This window comes from Mesoplodon densirostris, chromosome 2, assembly GCF_025265405.1.
Source record: "Mesoplodon densirostris isolate mMesDen1 chromosome 2, mMesDen1 primary haplotype, whole genome shotgun sequence".
NCBI classification, from domain to species: domain Eukaryota; kingdom Metazoa; phylum Chordata; class Mammalia; order Artiodactyla; family Ziphiidae; genus Mesoplodon; species Mesoplodon densirostris.
In genome coordinates this window covers 21,343,707-21,359,931 of record NC_082662.1, presented here as the reverse complement: position 1 = coordinate 21,359,931, position 16,225 = coordinate 21,343,707, and the positions used below count along the sequence as shown (strand labels likewise).

General features: G+C 56.6%; 1 protein-coding gene across 1 annotated transcript; it reads right to left on the bottom strand.

The window, feature by feature from the left end:
• Positions 1 to 3,194: 3,194 nt before the first annotated feature.
• Positions 3,195 to 14,575, bottom strand: EXTL1 (exostosin like glycosyltransferase 1). Its single transcript, XM_060081058.1, has 11 exons — positions 13,803 to 14,575; positions 8,909 to 8,999; positions 8,498 to 8,605; positions 7,545 to 7,664; positions 6,888 to 7,020; positions 6,582 to 6,688; positions 5,681 to 5,770; positions 4,873 to 4,959; positions 4,423 to 4,583; positions 3,529 to 3,703; positions 3,195 to 3,377 (listed from the first exon to the last, which is right to left on the bottom strand). Exons 1-11 carry the CDS (start codon positions 14,573 to 14,575, stop codon positions 3,195 to 3,197), a joined length of 2,028 nt encoding a protein of 675 aa, XP_059937041.1.
• Positions 14,576 to 16,225: the final 1,650 nt, after the last annotated feature.

The following is a 16,225-nucleotide window of genomic DNA, read 5'->3' as shown; positions in this document are numbered from 1 at the left end:
AGAAGCCCTGGGACAGAGCCCCGTTCCTCTGCCTCTAACAATACGCTACAAGGAGGCCATGGGGGTTGGGGAGTTGTGAGGACTCTGCACACTCATACGGGTCCCCCCTGAGATGGGGAGCCAGGGGGCACCTGAGGCTGATCTGTGCCTGAGTCATTTCACTGAGAGCCAAATGTTTCCTTTTCCTGGAGGTAGGGGGCTTCTGACTAGGTAAGGACCTGCTGGTTTCCTCTTTCTTTATCCCCCCCCCCCACCCCGCCTCGCCAACGCCCAGGAAGCTGTGCCAACACAAAGGTGTCCTGGCGGGAGGGGTGGAGGTGGGCAGAGATTTCAGCTTGGGTCCCCCCCAAACAGCCCCACAGGCCCCGGGCCACTCCTCTTGCCCTGATTGTGTCCCGGGGTTGAGGAGCCTGACACTGGGTATGGTTGGGTGAGCTCTGTTGACGGTATGGCCTGGCCTGCTCAAAACTTGGGGATGGAGGACAAAGAGGGTACAACCAGAACAGGAGCCCCTGGCTTCCTGAGGTGTGTGTGAAGATTCCTGAATTAGGAGGTGGCTTGTATTTCCAAGATGAAGCCGGGGGACCTGTCCCCAGTCTCACAGAGGAGGCAGCATGCCCAGTCATCAGGTGGCTCTGATCTAGTGCTCTGTCTCTGCCCTTAGGCAGGTCAGCGCCTCTCTCATCTGCGGACTAAGAATGTTGACACCTGCCTCACAGGGTTGTTGTTGAGGACTGGAACCAAAGTCAGCTGAGCATATAGTGGTTGTGGAAGAGTGGGTACTTTTATCATCATTCTGGAAGGATGGCCTGAGGGGCCAGGTGGGCTTACCCAGCCTCCGGGGGCAGCACTGGGTTTGTCTTGACTCTGTCCTGACCCACAGCGGGAGGAGGAGGGGTTGGTCACTCGCCTTCCGCTCTGAGCCTCTCTCTTCCCATCTGTGCAACGACCTGTTTGTGCCTTTCCAGCACTGTCATCCGGGGTTGGCTGTGATCTAGGTTTGAGGGTTCTTCGGCCCCTTCAAATCTGAGGGAAGTTGTGCTGGCTTGGAAGTGTGTGTGTGTGTGTGTGTGTGTGTGTGTGTGTGTGTGTGTGTGTGTGTGTGTGTGTGTGTGTGTGTGTGTGTGTGTGTGTGTGTGTGTGTGTGTGTGTGTGTGTGTGTGTGTGTGTGTGTGTGTGTGTGTGTCCGCTGGTGGAGCTCCACTCCACCCCAATCTTAGGAATCAAATTCCTCCCTTCCCCCAGCCATGGCAGGCTGCAGGAACCTGGATCCTGGGCTTTGCTATATTCCAAGTCCTTACACACCTCTCAAGAGACAGTCATTGCTGTCCTCCATTTTTACAGATGAGAAAACTGAGGCTCAGAGGGGTTGAGTCACTTGCCCAAAGTCACACAGCCCTAGGCCTCCCCCTACAGCAGGGGCTAGGGACCTGCTCTGGGCTGCATATTGGTACTGTATGAGCCCTTGGGCCTGGCAGCCCACAGGCAAGGCCATGCCAATGTAGTTCAGTGTTCTGGGTGCTGCAACTGTGAGTGGGGAGGGAAAAGGTGTCTCTTTCTCCCAGCTGGGCCTGGCACTTGGAGTCCTCCCCACCGTGGGAAGTCTGCCTGGGTTGCAGCTGTGTGCTTCCTCAACAACTGTCCTTGACTCAGGGCCAGACTGTCTCCCCTCCCCTTAAACTCCCAGTTCCCCCTCCATCTCAAGAATATAGCAGCCCCACGCCTCCCCAAAGAGCCTTCTCTGCATCCCACGCTGTGACTGGCTCTGGGGATGACCTGAGTCATCCAGGGGCCAGAGGTCAAACTGGAGGATGGACGTGGGAGGCCTTGGGGACACCATGTTCTGGCCAGAGAGCTAGTCACTAGTCACGGGAGTTTCCAAAGCTGCGAGGCCATCAAAGCAGAAAAACACCGGATACCCTGGACCTGGTTTGGACCCACCATCCCCATTCCTCTAGAGTGGCCCCAGCTCCCAGGCAAGACCTGAGTCCCCCTCCCCCCGCACAGCTGCTGTAGAGGTATTTATAGCCTGAGCAAAGGGGCAAAGACACGCGCTTTATTTCGGAAGTGATCATTCCAGTTTCAGGTGGGTGAACCCAGCGTCCCCTCCCCCTCTCCACTCTCACCACCTGGGCGCTCGGGACCGCCCTTGCTCCCACACAGCCCACCTAGAAATGGCCCCATCTTAGTCCTAAGTGTGTGGGTCAACCAGTTTTCCGACTTCAAGCTGCGCACCACCAATCTCGACGTCCCCGCTCCCCCTAATCCCACCCGATGGGCGTTTCGAGCTTCCTTCCCTTTCCGGGGGGAGGGAGCGCGGCGCGGTGCTGACCACTAGTGGTCCAGGCTGGTAATGCAAGACGACGGCAGTGCCTGAGCCGAGGGGCCCGGGCCCAGGCCCGGCAGGGCCACCGGCGTTCCCATACCACCCCCAACTGTGCTCCGCCAGGTAGGGAAGGGAGCCCCGAAACTGGCTCCCCGGCACTTCTCTGCTCTATTCTTGGGGCGCGAGGATTGCGCCCAGGATTCTGCGAGAAGCTGCTTTCCGGCCGGACTAAAAACCCGGGGGGGGGGGGAGTGGGGGTGGGAGGTGCAGTTTTGTGTCTTACTCCGCACACCCTGTCCACACCCCCGCCACTGTCGCCACAGAGCCAGGCATATAGTTGATGTCATTTCCGTCTACCTGTTCGTCAAATATTTGTGGCGCACCTGTCAGGCCAGAGAGACGAGGACACGGCACTGCCCTCCCGGGACTCCCGGGTCAGTCCTGGGGCCTGACGGTGTACCTTAAGAGGCAGCATGAATAGCGTCGGGACTAAGGGACACACCCGGCTGTGAAAGCGCAGAGGATCCGGGGCGGGGGTGGGGGTCAGGCAGGTTCGTGGAGGAGGCGAGGATCTGAAAGAGAAGTAGATGTCGGCTCGGCAGAGAAACCGAGAAAGGCATTCCAGGCAAGGGGTCTGCGAAGGCAGAGGAAGGGTCTCAGAGCCAGCGACGTGGGAACTGCCACTAGCGGCTAGGCTCGGGGGCAGGGGGCGAGGCGGTGGTTGGCCAATCGGGTACTGCCGTGCTGGCTAAATGGCAGCCTTGATTGGGTCTCCAGATACCGCAAGGGAGGAGGCGGAGCCTCCCCCCTCCCCCGAGGCAGTTGCAGCGACCGGTGGGAGCCGGGCCGGGGTCTCAGCTAGTCCCTCCTAGGGCTTCTCCAGGCTGCGATACTTCTTACGCAGCACGGACACCGGGTCCTTGAAGAGCACTGGGTCCAGACGGAGGCGAGAAGATATCAGGGGCATGTGGCCGAACCCTGCCGCCATCTGGTTGATGCAGTTCTGGGCTGCGGGCTGCGGCTCCTGCCTGAGCCCCGGACCCCCAGGCTCCTAAGGGGGGCGGGGAGAAATGCGTTGGAGGGCTTCTCTGTCCTCGGAACCCCATCCTACCCCCGCCTCGTGCAGCGAAAAGGGTTAGGGTTGGAACGGGAATCCCTTCCCCAGCCGGGGCCCAGTGCCGACCACGCCCTTAGATCCTCACCAGTGGAGGAGGCCTGGCCTCCTGATGCCACATCCCATAGGGCACCTTGATAGGGGGCAACTTGGTGACAGATGCTACTAGGAAGTTCATCAGGACATCCACACAGGTGGGTGCCTCATCTGCCAGGGTCCTCAGAGCCTTGGGCAGGGAGTGGGTGAAGAGGGTGTGGTAATACCTGGGTAAGGAGGGAGGAGTGGGAGAGGCTGCAGCCGAATCCACCCCCACCCCAGGCCCCATTCTTCTCCCTCCTGACCTTCCTCTCCCTTTGACCCCAATTCCTAAGCTTCTTGTGAAAGTCCTGCTCCCTTTTCTGCTGAGCCCTGGCTGCCTCAGAGAGCTCCCACCCCAAGTATGCACCACTCTCCACTACTCTGTGCTCTGTGGCTTGTCTGCAGCCAACGGTGAACCCCCTGCCCCCTCCCTCACTGCTCCTTGGGGCCCCCTTCCCTGGGCTCTGAAGTCTGAACTCAGAGCCAGAATGAGGGGAGGATCAGCTAGTTCCAAGGCCATCAGACATGGCAGGCCAAAGACCAGCTTCAGGAAGGCTGTGGATTCACCCACCCCCAAATCCAAACACTGTCCATATCCTCTGCATGGCTCTACTTAAAATACAACTAGCTGCCATTTGTTGACTATCTGTGCGCCAAGGACTTCATGTATTTTTGTTATTTGATGATCATACCAGCCCTGTGAGGTGAATACACGTTACAGACAAGTAAACTGAACCTCAAGAGAGGTGAGGAGACTTGCCCGTCACAGCCCTGGGAAATGGCCTTGAACCTGGATCTCTGAGCTCTCGGCTGACCGCTGGGTCCACTCCCACGCCACCCTGCTCCTGGTTCAAAGGAGGGTTCTCTGGCCCTCTGAGCCCAGCGCCGGGGCTGGCGTGTGTACCTATGGTAGAAGGCAGCCGAGGTGAGAACCATGGAGAATTCGTTGGTCCTTTTGGCAGTGTAGCCCCAGCCACCCCGGGCTTCATCCCAGAAGTGGCTCCACGTCAGAAAGCCGACCATCCGCTCCGGGAAGCTCTGCCACACCACAAAAGCGAAGTCCACCTGGGGAGATAGTTAAGTAAGGTGTGAGGAAGGACTTCCTGCCCAGCCAGGAGCCTCCCGAGACATGGAGGCAAGGCCAGCCTGGCTGAGGGGACTCGGGGGAGAGGAGAAGGGAGCTAGAAAATTTCCAGGGGATGCTTAGGGGAACTTTCCCAACTGGGAGGTAGAAACAGTGCTTTTGCAGCTAGGAGCTGAAAACTCCTAAAGCAGGAGGCTGGACTTCTTGATCTCTGGTCATCCCAGCTCCCGGGGTCTGAGGGCTGCCAGGGCTCCTCTCGGGAGTCCTCACCTCACTTGTGGAAAGACTGCTATGGGCATCCAGGCTGAGGATGGCATCGGTGCTGATGGCACTGTACGGGAAGAAGCGGTCACTGACCTGCAGGGGGAGGGAGTGGAGGGCCACTCAGCCGTAGGACCCCTCCCCAGGCTCCCATAATGAGTATCTGCACACCTGCTAAGCAGGAGCCCCTGCAGACATGGTGTACAAGGAAGAGCAGTGAAAACAGCAAGTCTGCCCGGAACTCGGACCTGAGGACCTCATTTTCCCTCTCTGGAGTTCAATTTGCCCTTTGGTAAAATGGGGCCATTGGTGTCTAGGGCCCTTCCAGTTTTGACATTTCAGGATCCCTCTATTGTCACACTAGATGTTCACCTCGACCCTGGAAGGGTTGTCAAACATCCTTCGTTTGAAAGAAACAGGTCCGGAGAGATGAAGGGACTTTCCCAGAACGGCACAGGCAAGCAGGTGTGCCACACCAACCCAGGTTCTTGGAAGCCACCCCTTCACCCCCACCCCAAATGCTGCCACCTGCCCAGGTTTCCCCTCTATCCCTTACCCGGGACAGCGATGTACTCTCTCTGCCTTCCTTCATCACACAAAACCCCAGTTCTCCGGAAGCACAGTTCACAAGGGCCAGGGATGGAAGAGAATCATTCCTATTAGGCCTGCAGCTGAAACCCATGGTCTGATTTCTCCAGGCCCAACTTGAAGTCCAGCTTTGGCTCAGGCCCAAGTAAGTCACACTGTGTATGTCCTCCCCAGATCTCAGGTTTCCGGGGGTGAGCCCACCCTTCGACATCCCTCCCCCATCTCTCACCTTCCTGTGCCCATCAATGACTGTCAAGGGCACTGCTGTCTTGGGCCACCTGGTTGGGGGTGGCTTCTTACTGCTCCAGAGAACCAAGATCTGGAAGGAAAGGGGGATGTTCCTGAAGTCTGGGTCAGAAGGCCAGGGTGTGTGCGGGGTGTCCCAGGAGTAATCTTTCTCAGGGTGGAAGAAGTTTGGAAGAGCAGCTGTATATGTGAGTTTGGGAGGAGTTTAGTTAGAGCCCAGGTCCTTTCATGACTGCCCTGTTTTTGCCTCTGAGCTTCCGGAAAGCATGAATTCCAGTGACATGAAGCTAGCTACCTGTAGCATTAGAACTCAAGTCGCACCTAGCCTGGGCCCTGACCCCATGCCCCATCCCCATCTTCTCTCAAAGGTTTTCATTCTCTTCCTCCTGCTCCTTTATCATTCCCAGCCCAGTTCAAATGTCCCATCTTTGAAGCTGATCCATCTGCACCCTGGCTGAGCTAACTGCTTGTCTCCTTTCCAAGTACTCTCAAGAGCCTATCTGGCTTCTCTGGAAATGATATTTGACAGCCTGTGTGCTGGGAAGTGCTAACTGAATATGAATCTGGGGCAGAATCCTTTCCTACTTTTTCTCTGCATCCTCAGCATCAAGCCCAGGGTGCTCAGAAAAGGCTGGATGAATAAACGAATAGCATGTATGTTTTTCAGGTGGCTTTGTCAGTTTCCATGAGGGAAGGGGGGACAGAGGTGGGGGAAAGGAACTAGAAACTTGGGACTGAAAGAGGAAGGCAGCAATGGTACTTGAAAATCCTTCCCGTGCCTCCCCCCAGAATGTGTAATCCTTGGCGTCCAGATGTCTTCAAGGGCTCTGCCCTGTTTTGCCCCCATCCTGGATCCCGGCACCCCAGCTGGCCAGGGGGCAGACCTGGGCACAGTGCTGGGAGCCTGCCACAGCCTGGATGAGCTTCAGGGGGGGCTGGCCTGGAGCCCCCCCCCAAATCAGGGCGCTGAACCTGCCCAGAGGACGAGAGCCTGGAGGAATGAGACACAGGCTATTAGGGCGGGAGGGGACAGAACCCCCCGAGAATGACCTGAGTTGGGGACTTGGGGAGCCAGAAAAGATGTGGGAGATTTGGGGAGGGGCTTGGTGGGGCTCTATGGTTGAGGCTGAGGCAGAGACTTGGGGAGAGTCGATGAGGGGACTTCAAGTTGCCCCATCCCTAGGGCATACCCTGTTGTAGGTGGTAGAAGGGGAAGTCCGAGGGGCTTGGGGAGAAAGTGGGCAGGGCCAGGATTGCCCCTGGGGGGCTGTTCCACAGTAGCGAGGGGTGAGCAGAGGCTCCAAAGATCCGGTCCTGAATAATCTGTGAAATGAGAGAAAGCTGTGCAGAGGGAGCGGCCAGTGTGGCCATGGGCGGGGTCTGAGGAAGTGAGGACCTGGTGCAGCCCCACACCTCCCCCTTCAGGAATCTGGGGAAGGCAGCATCTGCAACACCAGATCGCTGGGGACAGAAAGGTTCAGAAGTCCAGGGTAGGGGGTCACTCAGTGATGCTGTCTTCACTCATGGCAGCTACCCCTAACAGGTCATGACATTTTTTCCGGACCCAGAATCCCTCCCAGCATACGCCCCAGGCAACCAATGCCCATCAGCTGGAGTTGGCACATGCTTTGAAATCTGTCTGCTACAGATGGGGATACTGAGGCCAAGACTGGAGAAGGAACTCATTCAAGAGCTCCGAGCCAAGTCTCTGATTCATCCCAGAAGCATCTTCAAGGGGGAAGCCCAAACACCAGGGCAGAGGAGGTGTCCGAAGAGAGGGACATGGAGAGGGGCAGGGATGACACAGAGCCAAACACCAGAGCCCCCGTCAGGTGAACCTCCCTCACCTCCAGAGCGGTATGGATGACCTTCTCCACTGAGGAGAAGTAGGCATCCCAGAGAAACTGGGTCTGCTGACGCAGGGCAAGGACCCGTGTGAGGGGCATCTCCTGGAGGGCAGTCAGGACCTGGGGCACAGAGGGAGCAAAGGAGAAGGCATGGGGCCCTGGCAGGCCCTGACTCACCCTAGGGTGGGGACAACCTAGGTTGGAGGTCTGGGAAGCAGAAGCCCGCTCCCCACATTTCTCCAGGTGGGTTGGCAGCTGCCAGCCTTGGCAAAATCCTAGGTAACTTAGCAATCAAGAGTTCAAGGGTCACACAGAGCTGAGTTTAAATGCCACTTAGGAACCGTGTGACTGTGGATGAGCTACTTAATCTGTCTGAGTCTGTTTCCTCATCCGTAAAGTGGGAACAATAATGGTACTTGCCTCGTAGGGTGATTGTGAGGATTAAATTAGATGATACATATTAAGGGCTTAGCACATTGTAGAGGCTCAGTGAATGAAGGCTATTCCTGTTAACTTCTTACACCATTCTCACCTCTCAGGGGGTTCAAGGCTCATGCATATGTTTTTCAGAGCTGAGCAAAATGAGTTTCATCAGATGGAAGAGTCACTCTGCATTTTGCTTCCCCACCCCAAGCTCCATGTAGGCACTCAGATTTTGGATTTTTTGTAGCTTTCCTTTAAACTAGGTATTTAATCAGTCATGGACCAGTGGGGTTGAACCCATGGAGGTCATCTGGTCTACCTTATCCCATTGTACAGATGGGGAAACTGAGGCTGAAAGAGGCTGAGTTCTTGCTCTCAGAACCCCAGAGGCTTGGGGCTGGGTGCAAAATCATCAATATACACAGATGGGGGATAAGAATGAGGACCGAGACCAGCCTGGGGGCCGGGATCCCGGGGTCCTCCCATGTCCCGGGTCTAGTCCCCACCCCATTGGTAGGGCCCTGAGCTACCTGAAGTGGGAGCCTCTCGTCAGCTACAATGGCCGCCTTGGTCCAGTCGATGACCTCAGAGAAGGGCAGCTCCCAGCGAGGGCTGAGAAGCACAGGGATGCAGCCAGCCTGGGGGGGTAGGGAGGTCACTGGGGAGCCCAGTCCCACCCTGCACACACTCACCCCTCCTCCCTTTTCCAAGTCAGCAACTGCTGCATTGGGGGCAAGGGGTACAGAGGAGAGAAAAGTGGGGGTTTTTTGGGGGGGCTGTTCTGCAGAGGGTGCAGTGAATATGGCTGTAGGCACATCTGAGTCCCAGAGTAAAGGAGTGGGCAGCTCACCGGCCCTTCCCATTGGCCTGGGTCCAGACTGCCCTTCCAGCTCAGGAGTGTAGGGGGACAGGGATGGGGGATGCCCAAGTTGGGGTTGTACCTGCAGGGCTTGAAGGAAGTGCAAGACACCAGGACTGCGGCCAGGGATGAGGCAGAAGGTGGCATTGGGTAGCGTTGCCCCAGGGTGGGTCCTAAGGAGCACAGGAAGGGGCCCTGCACCCAGGAGACCTGAGCCAGCTGCCCGTCACCCCCCTGACTCCCCTGACAGCCCCCCAGCCCTCCACACTAACAATCCCAAATTCACAATGTACCAACCCACCACCATGTTCTCATACGTTAACAGACACTCTTGCACGCGCCCAGCCATACACTGCCCCTCGCCCACAGCTGGAGTAGCAGCTCTAGCTGTGCCGCTGCCCTTGGTGGTATTAGACACCTCCCTTCTCTTCTTAGGACCTTGGTTCCCTCGTTTGCAAAATGGGAGGTGGTGGGAGCTGACGTTTCCAAGGCTGGTCTGACTTGGGCAAGCACGCGTTTGCCCTCCCACCTCTTGGCCTCGTGCAGACTTCTGGGCGGCCCTCACCTGAGTGGCCTCCACGCCCTGCCCTCTCCCCATCCTCAGAGCCCAGGCCCGTGAAAGGCTCTTCTGTCAGGAGGTGGGCTGGGCCCACAGCCTGGAGCCACACAGGAAGCCGCTGCCCAGAGGCCCCCTTGCCCAGAGGACAGGCCTCCTCTGTTCCTCCCACCTCCCCCCACCAGCCCCAGGGCCACACTCAGGCTGTGTGTGCCTGTTGGGGGGAGGGGTAGGAGTCACAGCCTCCTCAGAGCCACCACCCTGGAGCTGCCCAGCCAGGGAAGGAGTGCCCATGACCTGGCTATGGGGTGTGTGTGTGTGTGTGTGTGTGTGTGTACAGGACTCCAGGGCTCACAGGCCTGCTCAGAGTGGGACTGTTGAATAGGGCCTAGAGGGTCCCAGGACCCTCCTCAGCTACAGCCTATCTGGTCCTGAGTCTGAACCTTCAAGAAGCAATCCTAGGAGTACTTAGCCTCTGGACCAACCCTCATTGAACAGATGGGGAGATTGAGTCTCAGAGAGACCCGAGGACGGGCTCAGGGTCTCAGAAAGGGCTGAGGGAGAGCTGGAACTAGAACCAAGGTGTGCTAACTCCTGGCCCCAGGTTATCTGAACCGCCCCAGACCTGCTGCCCAGGGGTCTCCCAGAGGACCCTGCCTTCTTTGCCCGATGCTCAGGTGTCCCACCTGGCTTCTGGAAGAAGCTACAAGTTAAAAACAGGACACCCTCCACCTCATTGAGAGCCACAGCACCAGTCAGCCACAGCCCTCTCCTCCTCCCCCAGTAAAGCCCTAAGGGACTGAAAACCCTTAAGTTTAAGGCTTCAGAGAACCCAGAGCCAGAAAGCCTGCTGAATAAACTGTATCAGTCGGTCCTCGTTAACGACTACTGTTCCCTCTGTGTCTTTGTACCTCCTTCTCTTTCAGCCTGGAGCACCCCTTCCTGCCTTGCAGCCTGAAGAATTCCTCCTACTTGGTCTTAATGTATAAAGTTCAAATATCACCAACTCTGGGAAGCTTTCCTTGGTCTCTCCAGAGATGGCTCCCTCCTCTCTGCTCCCACAGCCCTTATGTGCACTGCAATAGTAACGAGCCAAGCTAAACTTTACTGAGCATGTCCTTTGTTCTAGGTGCTTTACGTGCATTGACTCACTTCATTCTCACAGCAACCCTAAGAGATGGGAGGTATGTGCTGTTAATATTCCATTTTACAGATGAGGAAACTGAGGCCTAAAGAGGTCACACAGCTCTGAAGTAGAGGAGCTGGGCAGGCAGCTTGCCCACCCTCTCTCTGCTTAACAATGTGTGTCACACCAGTGACTTGTCTGTCTCTCTAATAAGACTAAGCTGCTTGAGGGCTGAGGCTGTGCCTCCCTCATCCAGTGTCCCCAGGGTCTAGCAGGGCACCTGGCAGAGTATGGGCACTCACTGGGGGCTAAATGAATGAATGCTCAGTGTGCAACAGAGGAGAGACCCAGGACCAATGGACTAAATGTCTGAAAGGTCAGTTTCGGCACAAATTCTAGTAATGGAGCTGGCTGAGAATAGCCAGTGGGTGGCCTTGGGAGGTGGTGAGCTCCCCATCAGAGGCTAGACGAGCACCTCCGTGTGTGTGTGTGTGTGTGTGTGTGTGTGTGTGTGTGTGTGCTGTGACCCTGTAAAGTGCTTGGCATGGACTTGGGGCCTCAGTGTCCAAGGCTGCTGTCAAGGTGACTCCACCCATGGCCGCAGGCAGGGCTGCATTGCGACTTCCAGTGCCCTGCGTACTTTGGCCTTTGCAGTCCCTCAGCCATAAAAATATTATAAAAATTATATTCGATAAGTGTGTTGGTATAAAAATGAACATACTAATATTATATATGAAAGCACTTTCTTCTATTTAGAAGTTCACTTTTTTCTTCTGATTTTCAAAGAAATGAGAACATTTTCATGGGCCCCTAAAGTATCATGGGCCCTAGGCACTGCACCTCGTGTGCCCAGTGGCGACAGGCCAGGGGACCTTAAAACATGCATTAAATTTATGTAAAAAACCCCCAAAAGCAGGGGAGAGCATATACACATGTTTATATACACCCAGAGTACTTCAGAAGAGACACAAGAGAAACTGGAAAGGGTAGTTGGCTCCAGGAGGGAAAACTGGGTGGCTGGAGACCGGGGTGGGAGGGAGTTTTTACTGTATACCCTTTTGTGCCCTTGGAATTTTGTACCATGTGAATGAATTCCCTATTCATAAAGATAAATAAATAACAATTTAAACGGGTGGAGGCTTATTCTAAAGCAATATGAGACTGTTCAGCGAAGGTGGAAAAATATGGGCTTTGGAGCCAGAAGCGTGGTTTAATCCCAGCTCTGCTGCTTCTGAGCGCCTGATCGGAGCAGTGAGGGAGGCTGTGGTGAACCGCGGGAGCTTGTCACCAAGGCCCTTGGCTGGCTGCCTCCACGTCTCTGAGCCTCAGTTTCCTGTTCCCTGAAATGCGGATCATAACACCTCCCTTGAAGGGTGCTCGAGAGGATTAGCCATGAATTATGTAAAGCGGCGGAGCAGGCTCTCCCCAGATGTCCACTTTCTCCCCTCCCCCCTTCCCCCAGCGGAGTGAATGTGGGACGGTGGCAGGGACCTGAATCGCCTCTTTCTCTGGCCAGCACTTGTTTATTCAGGCCACCTTCCGGGCGCTGGCCTGTGGCTGTGGGCCTCCCTCTCTCTCTGTCCCTATACTTGACTGGCTGCTCAGGCAGCTGCCTGGCACGTCAGGGAAACTGAGGCTCCAGCTACTCCAGAGATTACAAGTCCTGTCGCCTGCAGGTGGGTTGAGGCCAAAGACAGAAAAGCTTGAAATTCAGAGGACAGTTAGAGGCTGTCTGGCATCACACCTTGGAAATACACTTATCAAAAACGCTACTCAGAGGGTGGCCCATGCCTATTAGAAAACGTTGGCCAGTTCTGGCCAGTTTGGATTCAATCAGTAAACATTTAGTGAGCACCTACCTATTGTGTGCACTCCCCAAGTTTCAGTTTCTCAAAGAAGTTCAGGCTAAAATAACTTTCATATTCACCAGTAACTGACTGCATTTAGCTGTAACTAAAGTCAGCTGAAAGAAGAACTTCCTGTAACCAAGAATAGCTAAGTGCCTAATCAGAAGTAAGGCCAGGCAAGGTGAGCAGAGAACCTTGTCACCAAAGGTGAGCTCTGTCTGAGTTTGGAGTTTGAGGTACCTGACGGGATCCGCAGCTTTTCGGGTGATTGCCGAGGATGCCTGCTAGGGATGGGTCCTATCAGAAGGGTCATGGGGACTGAGGGGCCGTTCTGCTCCTACCCCTGGCTGCGGGGCTCCCTGGAGGCCATGTGCCTTCAGGAGGTAGAGAGATTCCATTCCCACAAGAGCCCTGTGGCTGATAAAAGCCCCAGAAGCCCCAAGCAGAGGCAAAAATGGAGCTTGTCCACCTGAAGAATTCCTGGGAGGGAAGTGGAGCTCAGAATAAGCCATGTTGTTCTAGCAAAGAATAGGGAGATACTTGAGACAGGGGACAAGGGAAGGATTCTAGAGTGACAGGTTCCACCTCCAGTCTGCCCAGCCACACTTTGGATACTGCTGGCCTCCTGGGGGTTGCAGAGGGGTTAGGGTGCTTAGGCGTTAACTGCTTTACCACCTGAGGTGTGTCACCACAACTAGCCCAGGTAGAGACAAGTTTCCAAGTGAGCTCTCCCTGTCCCCAAGGGTCCCCATGCCTCTTGTATATATTCAGGCACTCTCACTGGTAGGAATTCTTCTGTAGGTCTGACTTAATTCGTATTTGCTATAACCAAAGCCTGTTACCTTGAGAGGTTAATCCCGGAAACTCGACATAGGAGCAGCTTCCACCTGTGACCATGGCTCTGAGGCATTTGACAGGATTGATCATAAACTCTTGCTTAAAACACAGAATTCTAAGGCTGAAGGCTTTGGAGCCAGGCAATCCTGGATTAAAACACTGGCTGTGTTCTTTCTGGCTGGGTGGCCTCAGACAAGTTACTCAACCTGAGCTTTTGTGTCTGGTACACCAACACTTCAAAGATAAAGATTAGTATTATTTTATTATAATCATTTATAAAAAGTGCTTAGCACATAGTAAGCACTATAGAGTTGTATGTTAAATAAAATATTAGGGAAGGAAGGATTGGAATAAAAGAAGAAGAATAGGAGTGAGTCATGTTTTATGCTTTTAAAGATCCCCAAGGAAGAATTCCAAAACCTTCCTTGGACACCTCTTGCAGCAAATCACCATCTCGGTGGTAGTGTTCTCTGCGGTCTAGCCTGATTCCCTCCTGCTGCAGCTGAGGCCTACGTTTGCCCATCTCAATCCTGCCCTCTACCCTGGCCCCTGGGCTCGCTACCATCACATACCCTTCCCATCCAGCCCCCAAGGGGAAAGCTCCACTTACTGCTTGGGTCCACGGTCCTGCTCACAGTGCCCATCCCAGGGGCAGGCAGAGAAGTCGGTGCCTGCCACGTGCCACCTGCCCCTGTCCTCTGCCAGGGCTAGCAGGGCCACCCCGGGTCGAGGACTGTGTTGCTGCAGCTGGCCAGGTGCCCCACCTCGCAACGGGTGGGCTTCAGGGAGAAGTGGGAGGGCCACGTCAAAGCCGGGCCGGAAGGTGTCCACTGTGGGACTGGCCTCGGCCACCATCGCCTGTCCCAGCTGGAAGGTCCGGGAACAAGGGGCTGGATGGAGACTGAGGACCAGATGGTTCCTGCCCCCATCCCACTGCGGGGGCACCGGGTCACACTCTCCAGTGGGGGTGTCCGGGCTGAGGAGAAGGAGGAGGCAGGCCTCGGCAGCGCTGAGCGTGTGGTAGCGGGAGCCCTCGATGGAAGCCAGGATCCTGCGGTGAGTCTCAGAGACGGGTCCAGCCGCTGGGTACACGAATACCTTGAGACCACCACCTCTGCATTTCGAGGTGTCAAAGCAAGCTCCCCAGTTGCAGCTGTCACCACGGAGGGCTTGAGGAGGTTGAGGGCCATCTTCCAGGAGCTCCCCAGGCTTGGCGAAACTCTGCAGGAGCTCTGCGTCCAGCCAGCGGGGCCAGCCTTGGGGGGTTCCTGCCCGGGGTCTGGTGGGCACTGCCAGGCGGAGAAGGGGGAAGAGTCCCAGCAGGACGAGGAGCCAGGAGGCCAACAGTGCGAGCCAGAGGGACTTCCGTCTCCATGACTGCATGTGGCCACCCACAGCCAGGGCTGCAGGAAGCAAGAGAAGCAGGGGCCTGAGTGTAGGCCTCTGGGACTGGGATCCACCTTCTAGGTCAGCACCCTCATCATACAGATGGGAAGACTGAGGCCCATCGAGGGCAGGCTGCCTGCGTAAGATCAAACAGCAAGTCACAGGCCAGGCACCGGGAGGCCAGGTAGGACCCAGCTCTCTGGCCCTGCCTTCCTGCGGTCAGGACTCTGCTTCCTCGGCCTTTGGACAACCAAGCCAGCCTTTGCCCTCCCAGCAGGGCCCCCTTCCCCTGGCGCTGCTCAGGCTGATGCAACCCCTGTCCAGACTGCAAGGCAGTGTCCTTCTGCCCTCCTGGCTGCACCCCCTGACCTTGGCCTCAACGGAGAGGAGGGCCGTCTGCCAGGCCATGGGGGGCCCATGAGGGTTCCCACAGGAGGCGGCTTGGCCGGGGTGCAGGGCTGGGTGGAAGCAGGGCTGGTCTCCCCAATCCTCCCCCTGCCTGAGCAGCCCCTGAGCAGCCTGGCCACACCTGTGCCCACTAGCAGGCACTCCTGGGCTGTGGGCCCTGCAGCTGGTGCTTAAATTAGACCCTGCATCCCATGTGGGCTCTCAGAGTCAGCTGAGGTCAAGGCCTGAGTGCAGCCAGTGGCCCCTACCTGGGGGGCTGGGAGGGCTCTGGGTCCTGGTCCTCTCCCACCCTCCCACTGTCCTGGCTCAGGCGGCTCGGCCCCTCCTCCCTCCAACGCTAGTAGCTGGTCCTGCACCCTCCGGCTTGGAGCTACCAGGGTGCAGAGGCCAGGGACCCCATGCCAAGCCCCTGCCCCATGGTCCCCAAGCCCCGCTGGTATCTTGCGTCCCCTCTCAGGGCAGCATCTGGCCAGTCTAGATCTCTTTCCTAGCGGCAGCCTGGCTCCTCCCCTGCCAGCCCTGATTCGCTCCTGGCTGGGAGGCAAGGTCTCCACTTAACCCCTTCCAAACCCGTTTTCTGGATTGCTATTCGTAATAACCCCCAGGGCCCACACCTCACAGTTGGCCTTGAGCTCTGACAACCGCTGTCTCTGAATTCTCACATCAACCTTCCAAGGCCAAAGTTTATCACTGTTGTTTCCTATGGATGAGGAAAGTGAAGCTCAGAGAGGGGATGGTATCTTATAAGGTGACCCAACGAAGGAGTGGCAGGGTGGGAATTTGAACCCGGAGCTCCTGACCTGAGTCCTTAGAGCCTCCCACTGGTCACCACAGATGGGGGATTCGCTCCTGGCTGGTAGGCAGGCTCTCCACTTAACCCCTTCCATCATGATGAGATGCGTGAGGTGTCAAGGGGCTGGGGGGCTGGTATTGGGCAAGGTGCTCCCAGCTATTCCCAGGATTGCTCCCTCTTCCTTCAGCTGCCCTGCCCTCACCCTCCACCAGTCCTATCCAGCTCCAGCTCCAGCTTTTTTTTTTTTTGCGGTACGTGGGCCTCTCACTGCTGTCGCCTCTCCCGCCGCGGAGCACAGGCTCCGGACGCGCAGGCCCAGCGGCCATGGCTCACGGGCCCAGCCGCTCCGCGGCATGTGGGATCCTCCTGGACCGGGGCACGAACCCACATCCCCTGCATCGGCAGGCGGACTTCCAACCACTGCGCCACCAGGGAGGCTCTAGCTC

What these genes read in the sequence shown, in the direction of transcription:
- EXTL1 (XM_060081058.1), bottom strand. Translation starts at nt 14,575, where the DNA reads ATGCAGTCATGGAGACGGAAGTCCCTCTGGCTCGCACTGTTGGCCTCC. An exon ending in CTTCTACCACCTACAACAGG is followed by an intron (nt 6,689 to 6,887) that starts GTATGCCCTAGG and finishes TCATTCCTCCAG; the next exon opens with GCTCTCGTCCTCTGGGCAGG. An exon ending in GCTCCCAGCACTGTGCCCAG is followed by an intron (nt 5,771 to 6,581) that starts GTCTGCCCCCTG and finishes CTTTCCTTCCAG; the next exon opens with ATCTTGGTTCTCTGGAGCAG.